General features: G+C 35.2%; 1 protein-coding gene across 2 annotated transcripts in view; it reads right to left on the reverse strand.

Annotated features, from left to right (window-relative positions):
* Positions 1-11,934: 11,934 nt before the first annotated feature.
* The window catches only part of LOC100920614 (cytochrome b5), a 48,465-nt gene continuing 34,674 nt past the window's right edge, over positions 11,935-25,725 (reverse strand). The window contains exons 3-6 of one of the 2 annotated variants that reach the window (XR_004230994.1): positions 25,462-25,491; positions 15,951-15,974; positions 14,617-14,651; positions 13,113-13,183 (exon numbers count right to left, since the gene is read on the reverse strand). Coding sequence is in view for 1 of the 2 variants with exons in the window: in XM_012541582.3 (XP_012397036.1) it covers positions 13,102-13,183; positions 14,617-14,651; positions 25,462-25,491 (147 nt within the window). In the remaining variant the exon portion in view is untranslated. Of the gene's footprint in view, positions 13,184-14,616; positions 14,652-15,950; positions 15,975-25,461; positions 25,492-25,725 lie in introns of both variants that reach the window. The other variant, XM_012541582.3, reaches the window with a different exon arrangement.

Here is a 25,725-nt window from a genome sequence, read left to right on the forward strand (position 1 = left end):
CTAGAACTATGTAAAACTCAATAATCTATTTGAGCAAACTGGAAGAGAATATGATATTTCAATTTAACAAATATATATAGAGTGACGAGGGAAGTCCCCACTCAATAAGCATTTATTAAGCACCTATGATATGCCAGGTATCCAAAAAGGCTTTTATTCCTTGTTCTCATAGTCTAATTAATTGTGCAACATGTTGGGGATTGAAAACCTCCCAGAAAAGGTGGGGACAAAAGGCTTAAATTCCAGTGAAGGATATAATACAACACATAGAACAAACAGTAACTACTAGCTTTGTTCTTCCTCCTTCACCGTTTCTTGAGCATTCACTAAACTTTAATCTTCGTTGGGGGTTTAGAGTAGAGGTCTGGGAAGGAAGGGTGGTGGGAGTTAGAAAGAAATAAGTACAAGTGTTTCTGACTAGACTTAAAAAGTCTATGTGGGAGGAATTGACAATGATGGCAATAAAGGGACTCCTTGAAGCAGGGAAGAATGAATGGAATCCAGTTGCCCCAATTTATCCAGGAATGATGGGACAATCTGTTGAAATGGACATTTAAGTAAGGTTTTCATAACTGCTTAGGGGGCACTTTTACATGGTGGAACATTAGCACTATGAACTGGCTATAAAAGTAGTAAGTAGCTCCCAGGCATGTTGATCCAGGCTATCTCAGCTAGCTATGCTAGCAGTTAGATGATAATCATACAGAGAGTCCTAGGTAAGAGTTAGGAAGACTTGAGTTCAAATATGGTCTTAGAAACTTATCAGCAGTCATATTGAGCAAGACATTTAACCTCTGTTTGCATTAATCCACTGGAAAAGGAAATGGCAAACCTCCTTTGTTTTTGCCAAGAAAACCTCATAGACAGGATCACAAAGAACTGGACATAACTAAACAACTAAAACAAACATTTTATCCTAAAAGTGCTATAATATTTGACCAAAAAAACTGTTAGTAATTTTGAGGGCAGTGACCCTATTGCCTCCTAAAGCAGCCTAATTCCATTACTGAATATCTCTAACTGATCTTTTTTTATTTTTTCCGTTTTCCCCATTTGAATAAGTGTGTAATTTTTTCCTCTTCCCTTCTTTGAATAATTATGTAATTGTGTTATTAGCTTTAAAGATAGTTGATGAGTAGTGGGTTAGCTATACTACTTTAAGTAAGTAAGTAAGTAATAACCAGGTCTTCTCTTAGCCAGTGTAAAATCTGATTTGCAATCACCTTCACATGGGGCAGATCACTGAAGTTAAGTCATAGATTTTAGCAGGGAGGGGATAAGTTCTCTTTTAGATGCTTGTTAGGGTTGAGTTTGAGCTGAAGCAAATATGAAGATTAAAGACAGAATATGGAAGTCCTCAGAAAAGAGCAGGATAAAGGTTTTAGGCAGGAAGAAAAACATTGCTTTAATCAAAATGCCCATAAGACTGAATGGAAGAACACTGAGATTCCCCTCTCTTTTAAAAATATTAAGAAACATATGTTAAATCCAATATAGGCAAACATTTATACAGTTATCTTGCTGCACAAGAAAAACCAGATCAAAAAGTTTTTTAAAAAATGAGAAAGAAAATAAAATTCAAGCAAACCACAACAAAAAAGAGTGAAAATGTTATGTTGTGATTCATCCCACAGTGCTCTCTGTGAGGGTAGATGGTTTTCTCCATCACAGGTACATTGGAACTGGTCTGAATCATCTCATTATTTAAAAGAGCCAAATGTCTCTGAAAATTATCCTCCAGATAATCTTATAGAACAATAGTATACCATAGCATATATATACCTTAACTTATTCACCAACTGATGATCATCCATTCAGTTTCCAGTTTCTTGACACTATGAAAAGGGCTGCCACAAATATTTTTGCACATATGGGTTCTTTTTCCTTTCTTATGATCTCTTTGGGGTATAAGCCCAGTAGAAACACTGCTATATCAAAGAGTATGCAGTTTGATAGCCCTTTGGGCATAGTTTCAAATTGCTCTCCAGAATGGCTGGATCTGTTGACAACTCCACCAACAATGCATCAGTGTCCCAGTTTTCCCACATCCCCTCCAACATTCGTCATTATCATTTCCTGTCATCTTAGCCAATCTGAGAGGTGTGTAGTGATATCTCAGAGTTGTCTTAATTTGCATTTCTCTGATCAATAGTGATTTAGAGCATCTTTTCATATGACTATAAATGGTTTCAATTTCTTCATCTGAAAATTGTTCATATCCTTTGACCATTTTTATCAATTGGAGAATGGCTTGAATTCTTATAAATTTGAGTCAATTCTCTATATATATTAGAAATGAGGCCTTTATCAGAACCTTTGAATGTAAAAATGTTTTCCTAGTTTATTGCTTCCTTTCTAACCTTGTCTGCATTAGTTTTGTTTGTACAAAAACTTTTTAACTTAATATAATGAAAATTATCTACTTTGTGTTCAATAATGATCTCCAGTTCTTCTTTGGTCAAAAATCCCTTCCTTTTCCACAGATCTGAGAGGCAAACTATCTCATGTTCTTCTAATTTGCTTATAATATCACTCTTTATGTCGAAATCATAAATCCATTTTGATCTTATCTTGGTATATGGTATACTTTGGAATACTTTGAAGGAGAAATCTTTGTAGGCTTTAACAATCATTTTTAATATCATTCTTTATCTATAGCCTAACTAGTTTCTAACCATCTCTAGACCTCACTATTCTCAGCTCAGGAAGGTCACCTCCAAGAAGTGATTAAGTAACAATTAGATTTAAGAGAAGGAATGTCTTTAATTACTCCAATTAATGGAATTGTCTTTTGAATTCACCTCTGACCAGATGGAAAGAAAACTCCAGAGGGAGTGGTGAAAGAGGGACTAAATAGTTTTAGGAAAATTATTCTCTAGCTATGAGCTATCATTTCAAGTTCAGAGACTATTAACCTAATCTCTGAACTCTTGCTCAAACATGACTGTGGGATTTTGTCTATTGTTTAAGAATATTATAAATTGTTATTCCAAAATGGCTTGTGTGAAATGTTTAAAGGAGCACTTTTAAATTTCTGTCCATCTTTGCAGCTCTAAGCAGACATATTTATGATTAGTTTAATCTAAATTATTAAAATCTGTTTATGGCAAGTTTGTGCATAGAGTATAATTTTCTCCCATGGCTGCTTTAAAAAGATTGAAATAAAGGATTGTAACTTTTTTTTGTCTTCTAAAAAAGAAAACTTATTATACTATTAACATCTTAAAACAAAACTCCTTCCAGAAAAAGAAGGCAAAAGTCACATTCTTCGTTAGGCTTGTTCTTACTTAAAAAAAAATTCAAAATTGATAAAATATAAGCCTTTTCTTCCATGGTCATATTAAAAAAAAACTTTGGCTAAATTTTCATTATTATCATGGTCATACCTAACTTTAAGTTATCTAGAATATAATTAATTTAAGTTTAATTTCTTTCAAGTAACAAAAATCTCTTTTGTCTATTTCCACATTCACATTGAGGGGAAAAAGGAAAACAAAACCTCTAACAAGATATGCATAGTCAAGCAAAACAAATTCCTATTGGCTATCATCAGAAAACAGGTATATTTTTTGTACCCTTCTTACTGTCAGGTGATAAGTAACATGTTTCATCATCTGTACTCTGGAACTACAATTGGTAACTACATTCATCAGACTTCTTAAATGTTCCAAAGTTGTTTGTCTTTACAATTTTGTAATTTTATAAATTGTTCTTCTGATTCTGTTCATTTCACTATATATCCATTTATATATCTTTGCTTTCTCTGAAATTGTGCTCTTGATCACAAGATATTCTATTACATCTATATTTTATCATTTGTTCAGCCATTCCTCAATTAGAAAAAAAAAAATTATCTTGGTATGCTCTTAGTTTCAAGTTCTTTACAATGAAAGAGCTGCAAAGAATATTTTTACATGAGTTATTATTTTCTTCTTTCTTTATCACTTTTGAGTAGGACATAAATCTTAGAAAGAAAAAAATATTTACAGTGCCTATAATATCTAATGTCTGCCAATCTATCAAGTGTATAAGAGGAACAGAAACATAATCACTTGCTTATTGACTGTGAAAAGAATAAAGCAAAGTACACATCAGCAAATCCTGACTTACAAGTGACCTGTACAAATAATATTATAATATTGCTCCATTATTACCCAGTCTTTCCCAAGCCCTTTGGGAACTGTGGTAAAGAAAATGGAGCTTTTAGACAAAGTGTGGATTCTAAAATGAAGGAAGAAAAGACCTATTAAAAACAAACAGCAACATCTTATGTGACTTACTCCAGAAAAAAAGGAATATGGTAGATTCCTGAACAACTGTAGAAGAGCAAAAAGATTTGCATTAGGAGTCAGAAGACCTGTTTTCAAATCTTAATTCTGTATGATCTCTCACTTATTGTCTCTGGATCTCAGTGTCTTCATCTTTAAAAAATGAGGATTAGACTTAATGATCACTGGGGTCCTTTTCATTTCTGATCTTTCCCCAGCTAAAATAAAATTTTAATTTCATTTTATTATATCATCTCAAATTCTGACACTGTCCATTTTAATTAATAAGTATTCCCTTTTTAAAAAACAAATGTCTCCAGAAAAGGTAAGGATTTATGAATATTGCAATGTGTGAATGTTGTAATCAGGTTTTCTTTCTAATAATTAAAATGATAGGCATTTGATGAGGGTAGGAAGGAGGAGGAAGAAACAACAATTTTGGACCACTGAAGTACTTTTAAACAATGTGAAGGGTAAGGTTGGATATCAAACTGCATACATGGGTGGAAGATTGATAGGGCAGAACATGAGCCTGGGCCTGAAGGTACAGAAAGAAAAGAATCAATGAAAACAGTTGTGTGTATGAGTATTTTTGCAAAGCGCCAGGCCAGCGTCCAAGGACACGGAACCTCTCTTCCTGCATCATATGGCCTTTGTTCTGAGACCCAGATAAAGTTCTTTTGGTTAAATAAATTTTTACTGGATCAGCTGGACCTATAACTACTATTTATAACAAACAATATTGATCTAGAAAAGTAATGATAAGGGACATCTGATGAAATGTGCGTTGAGTTCTTGGGGGGCTCTCTCTCTCTCTCTCTCTTCACCTCAACCCTCCCTCAAAAGCAGAGTAGCAGGTAAATATATTTCTCCCATCCTCCCCTACTCTCCAATATACAAAAAAAAAAAAAAAAAAATTGCTCAAAACTTACAAAAAAAACAATTACATCTGACAATAAATCAAATGCTCCCTATCTGGAGTCCCCCATCTCTGCAAAGAGAGGGAGGTGAAATGTTTTGTTCCTGTTTGCACTTTGTTGAGTGAACAGCACTTCTTACACACCTGCCATTTGTTAAACAAAAAACAGACCCCCATTCTCAAGCTCACTCACTGAATGGGGGTATAACAGTTTAACTGCAAATATCTATGCCAAATAATAGTTTTACATGCTAAATTGGAAATAATCAGAAGGAGGTCACTAAGATTATGGAAGCCTGGGAAAAGAAATTTTGACTTTAACTGATGTTTGAAGGAAAGCCACGTGGCAGAAACGAGGAGTTGTAGGCTCTCTCTGCCAGAGAAAATGCCTGGAAAGATGGAGTGTCTCCTGTGATAAATAGCAGGGGAGCCAGCCTCATGTGATTGCAGAGGTGGGGGTTAAATATTTAAGAATACTGGAAGGGTAAGGGCCATATTTTGAAGGGTCTTGATGCAAAGAGAGAATGTTATATTTGATTCTGGAAGTGACATGGAGTTTATTAAATAAGGGGGAGAGTATCATAATCAGACCTAGACTTTAGAAAGATGAAGTAAAGTGCAGGTTGGACTAGATTGGGGCTTGATGTAGTGAGATTCATCAGCAGTTTATTGCAATCGTACAGGAGTCAGGGAACGAGGACCTGCACCACTATGGTAGCAGTGTCAGTGGAAAAAAGGGGGAATATACAAGAAATGTTTGTTACAAATGTAGGAATTTGTGTCTTTTGTCCACTTAACAACAAACTGAAAAGTGTAAAAATCTCTGTTCAAGATGAATGAGTAGTTAATTAAGTACTTGGAAAAAAAGGGCAAAAAACAGTCTCCATTCTCAAGCTCAATAAATGGAGGACACAATAGTATAATTACAAACAACTATGCCAAACGACATATTTACCGGCTAATTTGGATATCATCTTAGGATTATGAAGGCTTGGGAAAGGCTTGTACAAACTTTGACTTTGAGCTTTTACTGTATTTTTTTTTTTCTTGCCAATGACATATATGAACTGATAAACTATATACAAGGAACTGAAAAGTATTGTTGGATGTAGGTTGCTGAACTGATATCCATCATCTTCAGAAGATAAGAGAACATATTAGTTGATGCAGAAGACTAAAAGTCTCAATTTTTAAAATATAACAAACATCAGAAAGAGATGGTCTCCCTTTTAGGTATGGATGTGACTAGGTGGCCTCTGAAATCCCTTTTAATTCTGAGACTATGATTCTTTGACAACAGAACTAAATTTTTCAAAAGTAAAAATTGACCTGAATGTGCCTAAATAAATTACAGAATAACTAAGCACAAAACAAATCACATAGCCTAGTTCTAAATGGTAAATAATTTCACTTGCAAAATATCTCTTATTATATAAGCATTTTGTCTTTGCAACATTCATTTTCCATAATCATTCCAATTCAATTACAATATTTATTTAGAACCTAGTATGTGTAAGTCACTGTGCTAGAGGGGTTGAGGGGAATACAAAGAGGATGATTCACTCTGTGCTTTCATGCAACTAATAACCTTATAAGATAAGGAGTGTGTTCTTTATGTATGTATATGTATTACTTAATGTAATACTATGTAAAATATGGCAAATGTCCTAAGAAAGGTATAAGCAACATTATTCACAAGAGTCCTGAGAAGAATCATAGCTGAAATAATCAAGGGAGTTTATTCTGAGGACTGGAATTTGGACCTCAGATAGGATTTCCACAAATTATGTTAAAGTGAGATTAAATTGATGCTGTATCATTTTCTATTAATCCTATTTACAAATAATTGATATTGGCCTAAGTCACCATCCTTTGTCTCTGAACTTAGTTCAGAAATTCAGCTGGCCTGGAAGGAGTTAAGTTTAGAATTGTACTTCTCTTGCTAATCACTGTTCTATTCTTGCCTCAAGGAAATCTGCTATCCTTGATAGGTATGAGTGGACACAAGGGAGTCTGGTATCTTTATAACCACCAAGTTATCCTTCAAGGATATCTGGTTTGTTATCCAAAGAAGTTTGACTCACTATCTCTAACCTTGCAGGTGGACTCAAACAATGAACTTTTCTTAGTTTCAGAAAGGGGTTATTGCTTAGATCCTTGTTACCAGTTTCCAACCAATCATATAATCCCCATGCTTCAACTATGTAGAAAGTCATGTTGTCTTCATCCGTAGGATTTTGCCAACCCTATAACCAATTACATTCTTTTCCCATCTACAAAGTCCTATTCTTTGTTCTATACTCCCGCAAAACTATTATAAGGGAGCTGTTCTTCCACCTCAGGTCTTATAGCCCACTGAGGCGGTCATTAGATCCATTTTATTCTCCAGTCCGTGTCCTGCTAAAAAAAATTGTTATCTTGCTTGGAGAATATGTGCTTCAGTCTATTTTGTTGAATTTCACTCAATAAGGATTAAGGTAGAAATATAGATATAAGGAGTAAATCAAAGTGGAACGAGGAGAGGCTTGGAAAGTCTAATTTGGCATGACTTTTTAAAGTGGGAGCTGGAACATTATTCTGTGAGTGATAGCAGGAAGCCTTTGGATTTTGAGTAAGAAAATTCTCTGCAAAAAGCTATATTGCAGACATTGCTCTGGTAGCTTCAAGCAGCATGGGTAAGGGTAGGGGAAAGTCTTTTGTAAAAGTCTCAGAGAAGCATGAATAAATAAGGGAACAATGGGAATGGAAAAGAGATTTATGGGAGAATCTGCAGAGAAAAACTATAAATGTTTATAGATAACTTGGCAATATACTATCAGTATCAAAACTTATTAGGGGAAAATAATAAGCACACAGACAAAAATATTCTGCTAGTGGAAACATGTATTGTTGATAAGGTTATTGGCAGGATGCTCAAAAGTTAAGTTGTGTGACTAGAAAAGTGATGTAAATAACACACAAAAATAAGGATAAACTGTTTAACTGTTTTGATTTTTTTTTTTAAGGGCATTTAGGTGAAATCCTATAGGTTGTCTTCTATGTGGATTTGGAAAGGAGGAAAGGGGTCAGAGTTAGAGAAAAATATGAGTCATTTTCTCAAAGGCAATAGTTGATTCCAACTGATGAAGTCACTAATTGAGACTATATAGACAGAGGATGTCAAAGTCAAAGTTTTAGGGAATGCTTTCACTTAGAAAATTGGAAGGAGAAGCCTGACAGCAAGACATGGAAATAAAAAGCACTAGAACCCAATGCGCCAAGTGATTAGAATCTCAAGGTCAATAGTAATGTTACTGAGAGCAAGAAGAATAAAAAAGGCAACTGTATTTTATAAATCATTGGTGACCTTTAAAAGAGTAGTTTTATTAGAGTTTTGACTACAAAGGCAAAAGGGGTCATTTATAGTGAATTAAATATTGAGATGGAGTTAGCAAATACCTGGATTTAAATGCCAGTTCTGACATTTTGTAGCTCTCTATGGACAACAAAATACTATTTATAAAGCTCTTTAAGATTTGCAAAGTCTATTATACACATTACTTAAATTGATATATTTCTTTTTCAAAAGTAAAATGGGGATATTTTTTCTTTGCCTACTTGGGCAACCTTCAAATACTTGAAAACTTTGTTTCTTCCCTCATGTACTCCCCAAATCTACTAATATCCAGGATAAATAATCCTCATTTCTTTCAACCAAACATCATGAGGCATGGCCTCTAATAACTTCATTGTCACAGTTAGATACATTTCAAGCTATAGTAGAGATGCTTTACTAACCAAATATACTTTTTGGTTTGGAAATCCAGCAATATTGGCTGGATTTCCAAATATACTCATTATAAATAGCACAGGAAAACATATGTATTTATCGAATAAAAGCTTTCCAGTGTTTCCCCAGCCTGGAGATGCACCTCAAAGAATAGAAGTGTTAACAGTCTACAGCAAAACTCAAATAAAATCTCACTAAAGCAGGGATTAACCTGGGGTCTTTGGACTTATTTTATTTTTATAATTATATGTGTAATTGGTTTTCTTTGTAATCCGTATTTTTTTTTTTTTTAACATTTACAAACATGATTCTAAGAAAAGACCCATAGGTTTGATCATTACCCTCCCCTCCACCCTAAAAGATCCAGGTCACATTTTTAGTGTTAAGAATTTCCTGCACTTGACCTAGCAGTGCTACTACTGGGCTTATACCCCGAGGAGATACTAAAGAAGGGAAAGGGATCTGTATGTGACAAAATGTTTGTGGAAGCCCTGTTTGTCGTGGCTAGAAACTGGAAAATGAATGGATGCCCATCAACTGGAGAATGGTTGGGTAAATTGTGGTATATGAATGTTATGGAATATTATTGTTCTGTAAGAAATGACCAGCAGGATGAATACAGAGTCTTGGAGAGACTTACATAAACTGATGGTGAGTGAAATGAGCAGGACCAGGAGATCATTATATACCTCAACAACGATACTGTATGAAGTTGTATTCTGATGGAAGTGGATTTCTTTGACAAAGAGAAGATCTAACTAACTAAGTTTCAATTGATCAAGGATGGACAGAAGCAGCTACACCCAAAGAAAAAACACTGGGAAATGAATGTAAACTGTTTGCATTTTTGTTTTTCTTCCAGGGTTATTTTTACCTTCTGAATACAATTCTTCCTGTGCAACAAGAGAACTGTTTGGTTCTGCACACATATATTGTATCTAGGATATACTGTGACATAATAACATATATAGGACTGCTTGCCATCTAGGAGAGGGGATGGAGGGTGGGAGGGAAAAATCGGAACAGAAGTGAGTGCAAGGGATAATGTAAAAAAAAATTACCCTGGCATAGGTTCTGTCAATAAAAGTTATTATTAAAAAAAAAAAAAAAAAAAAGAAAAAGAAAAGAAACTTAAGTGAAAGATGAAGAGAAAAGATTATCTATGCTCGTTGTCTATACAGGTCAGATGAAAATATAATTCAGAAAATTTCTATTAAGTAGCTACTATATAAATAAATAAAGTAAAATAAGATAATTAAAAAAAAAAAGAATTTCCTGCACAACCTCAAATTGGTTAAGATGACAGAAAAAGAAAATGATAAATGCTGAAGGGGATGTAGGAAAACTGAGACACAAATGGTGGAGTTGTGAACTGATCCAACCATTCTGGAGAGCAATTGGATCTATGTCCAATGGGCTGTAAAACTGTGCCTACCATTTCCAATAGACTTTTGATGGAGGATCTCAACTGCATCCAGAAAGAGGCCTATGGGGATTGAATATGGATCACAACAAAGTATTTTCATCTTTTTGTTGTTTGCTTCCTTTTTTTTCCCTCATTTTTTCCCCTTTGATCTGATTTTCCTTATGCAGCATGATAATGTGGAAATATGTATAGAAGAAATGTATATAACCAAGGAAGAAGGATGGGAAAAAAATTTGTAACATAAGGTTTTGCAAGAGTGAATGTTGAAAACTATCTTTACATGTATTTTGCATGTATTTTGCAAATAAAAAGCAACAGCAACAGTAGCAGCAGTAACAACAACAGACCTGTGCCTACCCTTTGATCCAGCAATATCACTACTGGGTCTGTATCCCAAAGAGATCATAAAAAAAGGGGAAAGGAATCACATGTACAAAAATGTTTGTAGCAACTCTTTTACTAAAAGAGCAGGTTAAGAATTAGAAATTGAGAAGATGCCCATCAATTGGGAAATGGCTGAAAAAGTTTTGGTATATGAATGTAATGGATACTATTGTTATATAAAGAATAATGGGCAGGTGGATTTCAGAAAAACCTGGAAAGATTTACATGAACTGATGCTGAGTGAAGAGAGCAGAATCAGTAGAACATTGCATACAACAATAGCAACACTATGTGTGATGATCAACTATGATAGACTCAGCTCTTCTCAACTATGCAGTGATCAAAAACAATTCTAACAGCTTGTGATGGAAAAGGCCATTCACATTCAGAGAAAGAAATATGGAGACTCAATGCAGATCAAAGAATATTTGTCTCACTTTTTTTGTTCATTCTGCTTTCTCATGGTTTTTCCCTTTTGTTTGGATTTTTTTTTTTTACAAGAAATGTTTAACACATGAAATATTTTTAACATGATTGTACATATAATACCTATATCAGAATGCTTGCTATCTTGGAGAGAGGGGAAGAAAAAGGATGGAAAGAGAAAAATTTGAAACTCAAAATTATATAAAAATGATGCTGAAATCTTTCTTTACGTGTCACTAGAAAAAATAAATTAGAATTATTTTTTTTTATTTCCTGCACAATAAAGACTGAAAGACTCAAGTTTTATAAATAGCTAGTGATAAACATTAATTTCGACATTAATTTTGGAAATTGCTTTAAGTTCAGGATGCCAATTTTTTGGTTCAGAACCTCACTGATTTTTTTAACACTTCCACATTCACAAAAACCACATATCATTTACCAAAGTAATGTATTTCAAATCCATTATAACAAAGATCATTTTGTTCCAAGCTCATTTTTATTCAAAATCTTAAAAAAAAAATTTTCAGTAAGGTAATTTTGTATTTCTGGCACTACTAGTTCACCATTTCACATCTCTCCTTAACCACTTTCATTCCTAAATGTCATTTTCAACTACAAATAAATAGTGAGCCTTCCTCCTTAAACTTAAGCCTTAACTCTGCATTGTGGGGGTGTGCATGCATTTGAAGTGAGAGAAATAAGGGTGATAAAAATAATAATTATACGATTGAGATCAACAGAATTTTTTGAAGAAAAAAAATCAGTCTTTTTAATGTGTTTTAGTGGTTTTTCATGTACATGCTGGTTGATTAATATATCAAGGGGAATATGCATGATCACAGTTCATTATGACAGCTTACATTTTAAACAGATTCACTTCCCCAACATGTCAAAAACAACTAACCTTTCCAAAAGGTGAAGGCTAGAGAATAAAAACTACAGACATAACAGAAATCAAGAGCTCCCAATGGGGGAAAAAAATGAACCCATGTGCATGAACATAATTTGTTATTCAGTTGGCATTGAGTTCCTTGAAACAAAACAAAACAAAAAAGTATCCAAACATCACAAAGAATGCCTTTCAATCTTTCTTAATAAAATTTGACCAATAGTAGCCCTCCCAAAAGGAGTGCCAACAAAGTTTTTGTTCTCCAAACTGTAATCCCCAAAAGAAGATTCTCTCTTCTACACTTTTTGCCTCTAGGAACCAAAAGGTTAATTCTAGACTGGGGACTGGGTAAGGAGGAACAGGCTTTGTTTTACGGGTAGATGTGATCTACTCCTTGATTAATGTTAGTTTCTTCTGGACAATCCCCCTTCATACCATTATCTATACCAGAACAATTATTAGAAGCATTTAAATTATGATCATTGGGCTCTTGACTTCCTGAGAAGGAAACTGATTGGAAAAAAGTACCACAATGGGTAACTCTATTAGAGATAATGTCATAATAGACAGAAGCCAAAAACCTCCTTAAAGCTAAGCATCAATATTGATTGCTTAGGTCGAAATAAGTAGTTTGCTGAAGGGCTAATTTTAAAAGCTTCTGAGCATCAAAGATTGATTTGTACAAATACACAAATAGATGCAGAAAATTGTAAAGGTTATACAATAATTATAGCAGCTGTTTTTGTTATATAAAGAATAAAATAGTGATAGAGCATTAAAAAGAGAAACTTAACTTTAAAAACAATTTGAATGAAAAGGCACACGCTATAGAAAAGTATACAGAAAGACAGTTCACTTTTTGGATGTCAGGAGGTAGAGGGATGGGAAATGGACACTTTAAAGTATTCTTTGCAAATAAAGTTGATTTCTGTCAGGCAAATTGGACAGTGACAACTGGCTTCTTTATATCCTGGTTTAAGTCAGTATCTTCTTTTATTGGCTTTTAAAAAAATGGGACTAGTACTCTGACATGTAGAATCGATACATCAAGGCCACAAGAAGGGCAGAGACTGCTGGGATCACCCAATTGGTCCACCAACTAGAAGGAAACAGTGAGAAAAATGTTTCAAATATATTGCATGATTTCAGACTCATGTAAACAAAAATAATTTGTTCCAGCTAACAATAATTCGCCAAAAAAATTTTTTTTTCTTTTTGTCTAAGCCTAAGACACAAGCAGTAAGAGAGCTAGAAGCTGCTCTGCCCTCTCTCCCTGATAAAAAGTTTTATGCCCCATTAGCCTGATAAGTCGCCAATGATACTACTGGTAACTTTAGAAAAAAAAAGTATGTATATTTTATAATAAGTGCTTATTAATGTTACTTATGAACTCCCTTGCTACGTTTAAAAAGCATGATTTTTAGATAATGACAGATTATGATCATTTGGCAAAATATCAAACAACAATAAATAGTCATTAGATCTTTTACATGGTCTGAACATGGACAAAGGAAAAGGAGAACTTGACTGGAATTAGGAAGTTTATCAATAACTAACTGCATAATATTGGGCAACGATTACTTCTCTGGCCTTCGGTTTCTTCAAATGAAAAATAAAAATAAGTGGATTGGTCTGAACTGTTTTCCCACCATCAAAGCTTTTTTTCTTTAAGGTTACCAGTGAATTCAAGCTGATAAATTAATGGCTTATATGAATTCTTTGTAGCTTCTGATCCTGCTGATAACTGTCCCTCCCCCCCTTCTGTTTTCATAGCTCTGTTCCCTCCTAGCTCTCCTATCTATTTGTCTATCCATACTTCCTCAGACTCCTTTCTTTGACTATTAATCTTGCATTGCTTCTCCTTTAAGTAACTCTCATAAAACTGTTCCAGGTCCTATTTTCTCGCTACACCTTCTCTCAATGAATTCCCATGTGTTTATATAATCATTCCTATGCAAATAACTCCAAAATCTTTATAGTCACTCATAATCTCTCTCAAGATCTAACCCTGTTTTGCCAACTGTCTGATGAACTTCTCCATGGAGATTTCTGAATACAATATGCCCCAAACTCATAATGCCCCAAACAGATTTATTATCTTCCCTTGTCTCTAAACTGCTATCCTCTCAGTCACCCAGATGTAGAATCTTGGGATTCATTCTTTGACTCCTCATTCTTGTTCAACCTCTATAAATTTAGTAGTTACCAAGTCTTGGAAATTCTGTGTCCGTTTCTGTCACAACTTCCTCTCCACTTAGACCACCACCCAAATTCAAGTTCATGTCAAAGAAAATCACACATAGCAACATTCTTTATATATTATCTCACCCCCTAAAAATAAGGTTTGGCAATCATACTACAATAATCAAGAGATTACTGGTATACTTTTCCTTTGGGTGAAGTTTGCTGGGATTTTTTAAAGTGCCTATTTAGTTAGATGTTAATATTGCTTAAAAGGCAAAGGTGTGGACTACAAAACCTTTCAATCTCCCAAGCTAATGATAGATTTTTAAAATAAAATTTATTTCATACCTGTTCTTATTATCAAGGGTAGTAATAAGAGTATCCTGAAAAACAAAGATTAAAAACACAGTTAAAGAGAAAATCAAAACATTATGCAATCCATAATATTAAAAAGCTTTTTATGAAGCAAGAACATTTTACTTAGTTCTTCAAGAGACCAGTAAGATAAACATACAATTTCAGCAATAACTTCTTTTTATACAAAACTATGATATCCCTATTCAACTTAGCATTCAACTCAACATGCCCTGTTTTCTCAGAGGTAAAAAGGCTACATGTTACCTGTGGACAATTTATTTAATGCCATGTATACTTACCTCTGCTTATATTAACCAATTAAAAAAAAAACATGAAAAATATTCTGAATTAGTAATTTCTTCAACTGCCAACTACAATAACTGAACAAGGACAATGACTTTTAACAATGACCCTAAGGACCCTAAGTACAAACAAGAATATTCCTTAAAAGTAAGCAAAATGTTTGATAAACACCATTCTGTTGTTGTTGTCGTTGTTTTTGGGTGAGGGGAGGGGGGATTTAAGTGACTTGCCCAGGGTCACACACCTAGTAAGTGTTAAGTGTTTAGGCCACACTTGAACTCCTGACTTCAGTACATATGCTCTATGTGCCATTTAACTGCTCCGATAAACCCCTTTCAATCAGCAAAATAATGGTAAAGACTCCAATCATAAGGAAATAGTGCACCCAAATTTCAACAGAAATCATTCCAACTTTGGAAATTGATTAGAACTTCTGCTTTTTTCAAAACTCTTACCACTCTAAGACTTACCTTTATGATTACCCATAAGACTCAAATATTAGCTGATTAGGCAATATGATTTATATCATAATCTAGTTTCTTTCTATAATGCCCAATAAGAATATTCCAAAGGGATCGTCAAACCAGTATGACAGACATTTTAATCTGTTGCCACAGTGGCCAATTTTGCCTCTGAGACTCTTTGAAGGTTGCAAATGTTAAAAATTAGTCAGAAGAATTCATAGTCACAGAAAAGAGAAAACACAGATGATGTGAGCTACAAGTTTAAGTATAAATCACTCCAACAATTAGCAACTAGTTAAATAGCAGCCCTTAAATAGCTCACACAAACACAAGTATTAGTAGTACCTTCAAAGGAAAACCAAAAGCAAAGCTGGATTTCAATGTCCATTTTCTCTGCAATGCCACAATCAAAAGCACAGGACATTGGCCTAATAATTGACTATTAGATAGAAACAAAGCCACACTCTGAAATGGAAGTGAAAGAGTCCTTTTTTCAAAGGAAAAGTAAAAAAGAAAGCTTTTCAGGAGGAGCAAGCCAAGCATTTTAGTCCCACCAACCTTGAAAGAACTCCTTTAAGATTCCTGATACAGTGAAAAGAAATGAGGCATTTTTAAAGAAAATTTCACATTAAGAATTCTGCCTTGATCATTTGTATCACATAATTTCATCTGAACAAAAGTTATTAAAAAGAGTTAAGAGAAATAGCAGAAACTTCTAAGGTTGATGTTCTTAGGACTTAACATCCTTAATAAACTATTATGTGTATTGTATAGGGAGAGGGGTGAGGGTGGGAAAAAAGGACATGCTGAGGACTTAATTCAACTTGTTTGCTCTCTTCCCCAACCCCCTCCCATCCCCAAGGGCTCCACAATCTATAGTCTTGGTCTTGTTCACTGTGAAATTTGAAATTGCTGCAGAAACTATGATTATGATAGTACAGGCAAGCCTCACATTAGGAAGTTCAAAATTTCTTAAAACTGTGGGTTGCGACTCCACATAGTATCTTGTAACTAAAAGTGTGGGATCATGAAATTATGATTTCTTATCAGTAAGGGTTTGATTAATGTACCTATTTTTAAATGCCCATGTACCCGGGGTTGAGTAAAAATTTTTGGGCAAAAAGGGATTGTTGAGTGTAAGAAGTTTAAGTAGTTCTGCTTTAAAGGGCAGCAAAAACAGAATGTACATTACACACTTAACATAACAAATATGTGTGTAATGTTGTTTCAAGTGAGGATGTTCTCTAAAGAATTAGTAAAATTTATGATATTACACCATACAAACACACACAAAAACATGATGATTCATTTGGGAAACTAGGCTTCTATCCATCCAGGCCTATATAAGTTCCTTGTCTTTTTTTTTGTCTTTAATTCTCCATGGGATAGCAGAGTCTTGCTTGTTACACCAAACTGAATTCTCCTGATTATCCATAAAGTCAATTACTAGAACTTGCAAGCAAATTTTATTAAAAATATCCTAACCCACATTCAAAATCAATCAACGAACCATCACTAAGGGTTCATTCAGAAACACTGTGTTAGGCACCTTTACCTCAACAAGCCCCTTGAATCTTATACTTTGATTTCCCAAACACTGCTTAAAACTCAGGATTTAGGATTGTGAAAAATGTTGGCAGAAAAGGTCAAGAAAATGATTTCGATTTAAGGAGCTATCTGAAATAGAAAGACTTGCTCACTATGAAACCTCACTTTGCAAATAGTGCTACCTGCTCAATAAGCAATCTCAACTTAAAACTATTTCCATGTCTACAAGGAGGCTGTAAAAATTAAATTAACTCACCAAAAAATATAAAAAGAAAGAAGTGCAAAGCCCATATAATTGTTCCAATCCAAGTTACCTGAATCCCATACTATGGTCCATCATACTTTACCTTAAGAACAGTACTGCACTTGGTTTCTTTACTTTTGTCCAGTAGAGAGCTCTGAATTTGCAGTTAGAGAAACTATTCAAAATGCTGCCTTCATCATTAGTTTTTAGGCAAGTCACTCTCCTCTCTTGAACTCAGTTTCCTCATCTAACTCAGTGCTTTTTTTCCTTGTGACCCTTTTTCACCTGAGAAACTTTTACATGACTTCAGGTATATAATTATATAAAATAGGGAATACAAATCAAACATTTATTGATAATAAATCATAATTTCATGACCCCAAATGGGATTGCAAACCAGTTTAAGAAGCTGGGCTCTACAATTTGGAACTATACTCAAAAAGTTATCAAACTGTGCATACCCTTTGATCCAGCAATGTTACTACTGGGCTTATATCCCAAAGAGATCATAAAGAAGGGAAAGGGGCCTATATGTGCACGAATATTTGTGGCAGCCCTCTTTGTAGTGGCTAAAAACTAGAAACTGAGTGGATGCCCATCAGTTGGAGAATGGCTGAATAAATCGTGGTATATATTATGGAATATTGTTGTTCTGTAAGAAATGACCAACAGGATGATTTCAGAAAGGCCTGGAGAGACTTACACAAACTGATGCTGAGTGAAACAAGCAGGGCCAAGAGATCATTATATACTTCAACAACAATACTATATGATGACCAGTTCTGATGGACATGGCCATCCTCAGCAATGAGATCAACCAAATCATTTCCAATGAAGCAGTAATAAACTGAACCAGCTACGCCCAGCGAAAGAACTCTGGGAGATGACTAAAAACCATTACATTGAATTCCCAATCCCTATATTTTTGCCCACCTGCATTTTTTATTTTCTTCACAAGCTAATTGTACAATATTTCAGAGTCTGATTCTTTTTGTACAGCAAAATAACGGTTTGGTCATGTAAAAAAAAAAAAAAAAAAAAAAAAAGCTGGGCTCTAAATAATCAAGGGGTTAGATTAGATGATATCCAAGGTTCCTTCAATTTCAATTCTATGATAACTGCCCAAAGAACATGTCAAAAAAGATAACATGTTATGGTGGAAACTGCACTGGGCTGGAAGCCAGAAGCATCTGGGTTCAAGTTCTTAGCCTACCAATTGTAAATCATGTTGCATCAAACAAGTCTCTCTTCAGATTCAGCTTCTTCATCTATCAAATGGAAACATGAATATCTGCCCTCTCTAATTGTCATGGGCCAGAACTTGAAACAAGGTACTAAGTGGAATTGAGGAGACAATGGTTAAATCTAGTTTAGCACTGATTTAATCCTACAACAAATAATGGTTTCCTAGTGATGTAATGATTGGTTTATACTCAGTGTGGAGCATATAAGCAGGGACTGAGAGCCACAGGGAAGAAGCTGGCAGAGGCAAAGGACTGGCGGCAGGAACTCAAGCTCTCAGAATCAAGGGGAGAAATTCAATTCGATCTTCAATCTTCCTGGTGGCTGGCCTGGATTCCCCTACTAGGACCAAGGCCAGATTGAAAGGTTCTTCAGAAAGCTGCCCAGCATCAGGCAAAGAGATAATAAAGGATTTGGACTTTAACTCCTGGTTGCACTTGTGATTACTGAACTGAAATGAAGGCTGCTCCCAGAGACCCCCAGAAAACCGAACCAAAAAGAACATTACATTACCTCACAGGAGTTAAGTGTTGAAAATTAAATGTGAGATGTGAAAATGCTTTTAAAGTATAAAGCAATATTAAAAATACAAAGTGCTAAATGCTATTTATATAGGCAAACTATTTCTTCAAGTTTATTTAAAATTGGGACAACTAGGTGACAGGGGGCTGGGCTGCTAGGTGGTGCAGTGGAGAGAGCACCAGCCCTGAAGTCAGGAAGACCTGAGTTCAAATCTGGTTTCAGACACTTAATACTTCCTAGCGATGTGACCCCTGGGCAAGTCACTTTAAAAAAAAGTTTATTTAAAACTGATAAGAGAATCTGTGATGTAGTTTAAAAAAAAAAAAAAAAAAAAAAAAAAAAGGCATCTCTGTGTCAGGGGCCAGAAGATTCAGATTAGAATTTAATTTAATTTAGCTCAAGGAATTCTTAGTTAAATTCATATCAATATGGAATGTGCTACTGGGTACTTCTGCTTTCAACATGTAGACCTCCAAACTTTTTCAGTTATTATTGGCTATGTCATTGAGAACAATGAACATGAGAAATGAAGCACAAAGGATAACAGAAGATACTAATGAGTAATAAGACAGCACATAATGTAGACTGTGATGGAGGTCTGCTTTAAGAGGGAGAATGAAATGGTCTCTGCTATACCGGAATGAAGCAACTGTAGTAGAATACTAGTATTAAAGGAAGAGGAAGAAAACTAGTTTTTAAAAGTTATAAATTGATGATATGATCAGACACTTTCTGTATATAATTTATGTATGTCTATGAGAAGCAGCATGACATAGTAGAACAAGAGAAATGGTACAAGAAGTGGACAGTACTCAGCCTGGAGTCAGGAAGACCCAAGTTCAAATTCAGCCTAAGACATTTACTAGTTGTGTGACACTGGGCAAGTCAGTTAAATTCTGGCTGCATGAACTTCCTCAAAGGTAAAATAGGGACAATAATAGCATCTATCTCACAAGCATGGTATGAAGATCAAATGAGATATCTGCTAGCATAATGTGAGGCACTTCATATATCATGTTTCTTTCCTGCCTCCAAGAGTTAGGTTCAAGTCCTGTCTCTAACATAAACTGGCCATGAGATCCTGGACAAACCACTTAACCCCAGTGCACTAAGCAGTTTTCTGACTACAAATGGTAGAGATGGCACCAACCAGCATCTGCAGGAGTTTCCTCAGCCAATGAAATCACAGATTCAAGCAGTTAAGGAATGTTACTGGATCCCCTTAACTTATATTTTGGAGTTACCTTATTTTCCAGAAACATGAGCTCCAGAATATGGAGGAAGTCCTCAATGTGACAAGGATAAAGTCTGCCTCCACCGCCTAATTCCCAAATGATATAATTTGTTATTAGTATCCCAAAGTGGACTCTATGTCTTTGGAAATCAAGAAAGGCACCAGTCAGTCTGCACTAGACTGGAAAGCTGCTGGAACCTCTCTAGATAAGCAGCCCATCCTCTCTTTCTAGTCTAGGAGCTCACCAGAAAAAACAATATTGTTTTTGCTTTCACCATGCTCCCCTCCTTTAGGAGTCGTCTTGTCCTTTCCCCCCTTTTACTGCACCTTTCCCTCTCTCGTGCCAGACCTTGAGAAGATTTGTTAACTTCTTCTTATAAATTTGTTATAAATAATGCAAACTTTTGTATGGATGGTGAACTTCCACATGCATGCTTGTTTCTCTTTTAATCTTTCATGTGAAGTTTCATGCAGCTATGATTCCCTGTTGACAACTCCCTAACCCCTATACTTATGTAATGATTCAGGGACCGTAATTTTTCATAACTGAATCTGAAGTTATGAAGCTCCAAGGTTTTGTGGCGTTAAGATTTGATCTGCCTTCTGCAGTTCATATTAGCATATCCTGTTTTGTCCAGAATGATCAGAATAACTCCTTGATTTTGTTAACGGTTTAATGAAGGCTGTTAACACAAGTTAACAGTAAACCTACTAGTGTGATATTAAAAACCAAAACAAAAATTAAACACCATCCTTCTATAGATGTGCGAATACTATCCGGGGGTCTCTCAAACCCAAAAAGTCTACCTAAAGAAAAAGAAGTATTTTTTTACCTTCTCTGGACAACTGGGTTATTTTGACTGATTACATCTTGGCTGTTTTTCTTTTTCTTTTCTTTATTTTTAAAGCAAATCCTCTCCATAGAGGATAATGCTCCCCATTATTTTTAAATACTTGTGAGTTTGAGGGCATCAGGCTTCCAAATGAGTCACAAATTTCTAAATGAAAAATTTTCAATAGTAATTTTTTTCTACTATCAAAATGAGATTTTGGGAACGGAATACCAGATGCACATTGCCTAATCTGATTAGTCTATTTCCTAGATGGTCTTCATTTGTGACTGAACAATACTTTTCTAAATTAAAATTCTGTTGTTTTGGTCAGTATTTCCCCAGTGAGTTGGCTATTTGGTCAAATTCTACAAACATGCCAAATCATTTTCCAGAAAAAAAAAATAAAGGGTTATGAAGTTTGTGCTTATGTATTTAAGGGAAAAAAAATTTCTTCTTTGTTTCAATTTCCATACTTTTCCCTTCTTCCTTGGTTAAAGAAGAGGGCAGTTAATTATCTGGCAAAGTAGTTATCTGGCAAAGTAGTCAGGAATAAAACCATTTCAAAAGCCTGTATTTTCTGATTTGAATAAGTCCAGATAATTTATTGAGATAGACTGCTCTAATAAATCGGGAAAATATTTTTACAGTCAAAGGTTCTGATAAAGGCCTCATTTCCAAACTATATAGAGAATTGACTCTAATTTATAAAAAATTAAGCCATTCTCCAACTGATAAATGGTCAAAGGATATGAACAGACAATTCTCAGATGAAGAAATTGAAACTATTTCTAGCCATATGAAAAGATGCTCCAAGTCATTATTAATCAGAGAAATGCAAATTAAGACAACTCTGAGATACCACTACACACCTGTCAGACTGGCTAGAATGACAGGGAAAGATAATGTGGAATGTTGGAAGGAATGTGGGAAAACAAGGACACTAATACATTGTTGGTGGAATTGTGAATACATCCAACATTCTGGAGAGCAATTTGGAATTACGGGCTTATATCCCAAAGGGATCATAAAGAAGGGAAAGGGACCTGTATGTGCACGAATGTTTGTGGCAGCCCTCTTTGTAGTGGCTAGAAACTAGAAACTGAGTGGATGCCCATTAATTGGAGAATGGCTGAATAAATTGTGGTATATGAATATTATGGAATATTATTGTTAGAAATGACCAACAGGATGATTTCAGAAAGGCCTGGAGAGACTTACACAAACTGATGCTGAGTGAAACAAGCAGGGCCAAGAGATCATTATATACTTCAACAACAATACTAGATGATGACCAGTTCTGATGGATCAGGCCATCCTCAGCAACGAGATCAACCAAATCATTTCTAATGGAGCAGTAATGAACTGAACTAGCTATGCCCAGAAAAAGAACTCTGGGAGATGACTAAAAACCATTACATTGAATTCCCAATCCCTATATTTATGCACACCTGCATTTTTGATTTCCTTCACAGGCTAATTGTACAATATTTCAGAGTCTGATTCTTTTTGTACAGCAAAATAACGGTTTGGTCATGTATACTTATTGTGTATCTAATTTATATTTTAATATATTTAACATCTACTGGTCAACCTGCCATCTGGGAGAGGGGGTGGGGGGACAGAGGGGAAAAATTGAAACGAAGAGGTTTGGCAATTGTCAATGCTGTAAAGTTACCCATACATATAACCTGTAAATAAAAGGCTATTAAATTTAAAAAAAAAAAAAAAAAAGAAAGAGAGAGAGAGAGAGAGAGAGAGATAGACTGCTCTACTTAGGGTGCCCTTTACACTGATGTGGATGAAAAAGTAAAGAGAAGTGTGTGGCAGATTGTTTTGGGGAGAAGGCTACCACTCTTCTCCTATAAAGTAAAACAATCCTATGCCATTCATGACAAGTTTGAGGTACTTTGAAGTTATAGATCTGGGGGAGCATAAAGATGTCATGTATAGAAACAAGAAGTGACAAGTTCAGAGAGGAAAGATTCAACCTCTATGTGAAGGAGTAACAATCCTGGGCATACTATTTTATGAAAGACAGTGGCAATCTGGGGAGCATCCAGGAAGCAAACAGGATTGTTGAGAAAGATCTTGGGTCCATGCCATGAAGATTGGATGAAAGCCTTGGGAATGTTGAGCCTATAGGTTTTAAAGCTCAAGAGGACATGCCAGCTGTCTTCAAGAACTTGAAAGGCTGTTATGTGGAAAAAGGAACAAATTTCTTCTGTTTGATCCAAAAAGTCAACACCAAAAATAATAGGTAAAAATTACAAAGAAACAAGTTTAGGTTTGATGTTAGAGCTATCTAAAAGTAGAACGGACTGCCTTGGGAGTTTGTAGGTTTCTTATCACTACAGAACTCTGAACAAACACTGGAGGGTGATATGCTGGATATATGGCAAAGAAAATTATTTCTCACAAATGGTCTTTTCTCTTCCAACCCTGAAATCCCGTGACTGAATGGTAAGATGTGTATGCAAACACAACCCTCATTCTTTCTGTTTCCCTGACCTCTGATAGCCTTCCCTCTATCTCTTCTTCAATCATGTGGGTCCTACCTGTCATTCAAGGTCCACCTGAATTCCTACCTCTTTTTTGAAGCTTTTCCTAGCCACAATATCCAAAACTGGCCCTTCCTATAATTCACTATCCACACCACTCATTGATTGGTGGTTCATCATAGGTAACATAAGCAACTACTTTCAACAAGTTTCATTTCATGATTAAATTGTTTTTATACCTTATCCCATCTTGTTCCCTAAAGTTTTTTTTTTCCCCTCTGCTTACACAGCTCAGGCACTCCCCTATTCAACTTTAATTAGTTAATATGACAAAAATGATAATAATAATTGTTTATATAGCTCTTGTTCTAGGCCAAGCAATATACTAAACATTTTACAATTATTATCTCTTTTGATCTTCATAACAACCCCAGGGGCAACTAGCTATCAGCTATTAGCTTAGGAAACAAAGGCAAACAGAGACAAAGTAACTTATCCAGGGTCACACAGCCAGGTAAATGTCTGAGGCAGAGTTTGAACTCATCTCCCTGACTTTGACCTTAACATTCCATCAACTGAGCTACCTAACTCAATTTCCTAATGTGAGAAATGCAGAAAAGTTGGGTTTCCAGAGTGTTGCAAACTTCATGGTAGGGTGGGATAGTGGGTACCATTGACCAAGAGGTTTTCAGAATATGAGAGATTAAGAAAAGTTAGGGTTCATAGAACAATTAAGTGGTTAGTAAAAGCCTTGAGCAAACAAGGAATTGGGGAGCACAGGTGGATTCAGCCAATCAGAATGAGTTTTGTGGATTTGAGAAAACCACAAACTTAAAATAATAGCCGATCCGGCCCAAACTAGTTGAGGTCAATGACTGGACCTGAACAAATCACTTACTGCACCTGCTTAATAGGCTAATTGAATATTAAACAACACACCCTGTAGAGGAGTTTTCTGCCACTTTTGAACATGGGCTATATGATGAGAGGGGGACATGTTTTATACATTTTAAGGGGAAACATGTAATGGGCATATCAGAAAGACTGTAACCCAGATAAAATGGACCAATCCATTCTTTGAAGGGAGGGGCTGCATCACACCAGCAAGTATAAAGGTTCCCCCACTTTTGTGTGCAGGGCTCCCTTTTCCCAAAGAGGTGGGGCCCACTTCTGGCCAGATGATTCCTTAAGATTATTCTTTAACAAATTTTCCTCAATATCTTATTTTCCCAGTATATGATTTGTGTTGACTCTTAATTAAAGTCAGCTATTGTAATTGCCCTTTAGGTCACCTCAATCAGGGCAGTGGGTCTTGAACCTCATGGCCAATTACTAGTTGATGAATCTGATGACATTCATGTTATTAAATATCCCAAAGGATGGGACTTAGCACTGTGTATTTGATTGGTGTGAGCTATTGTTTATATTTTTTTTTAATCTTTACACTGATAAAGAACTTGATTTGACTAGTTTAATGGAGAGTCATGACTTGGCTCAATTCCAATATCTCAGAGATATTTACCAGGCTGGTGGGTGTTCAATGAAGAGAAGTGAATAATCATTATAAAAGGATTCAACTGGTAAGATGCTTAACCTGCAGAATGAGTACAGCTCTGAACTAGTTAAAGGAGTATCCTCATATCAGTGTAATCAAAAGTCCCACTGAAATGTTTGAAATGTAAAGTCATCTCTGTGAAGAGTGCAGAAGACTCTCTCAGACACTTAGAAACACTGAGATATTTTTAATGTTTAAGTTCCAACTTACCTGACAAATATATAATTTCCCATTAAAAGGAAAAAGTATCTGGTAAGTTGCCTGATATAAATTAAGCAACTGAAACAACTTGCTTCATATTAAGCAAGCAATGTTTGTACTTTGGAACATGCCACACAAACTTAGCAATGAGTTTTTAAGAGGACAAAGTTTACAGGGAAGTTTGGCACTTACTGAAGGCTTCTTTATTTTGCATCTGTCATCCTGTAAGAAAAAAAGAGAATGCAACACAATTAGGATGAACGTGCTATTTCTAAAATATTCTGTTGTTTTGAAATCTTAACAACAATAACTCGGATATCTGACCAGGTATGCCCAGGCTTCACTAATTTAGCAAAACAGCAAACATTATTTAAATGGATTAAATGTTGGGGGAAAACCTTCTAATTACAAGTTTACAACATAAAGTATTGTAAATGTTGGTCAATGTAAATAAGA

The sequence above is a fragment of the Sarcophilus harrisii genome, chromosome 1, assembly GCF_902635505.1.
Source record: "Sarcophilus harrisii chromosome 1, mSarHar1.11, whole genome shotgun sequence".
In the NCBI taxonomy this organism is placed as follows: domain Eukaryota; kingdom Metazoa; phylum Chordata; class Mammalia; order Dasyuromorphia; family Dasyuridae; genus Sarcophilus; species Sarcophilus harrisii.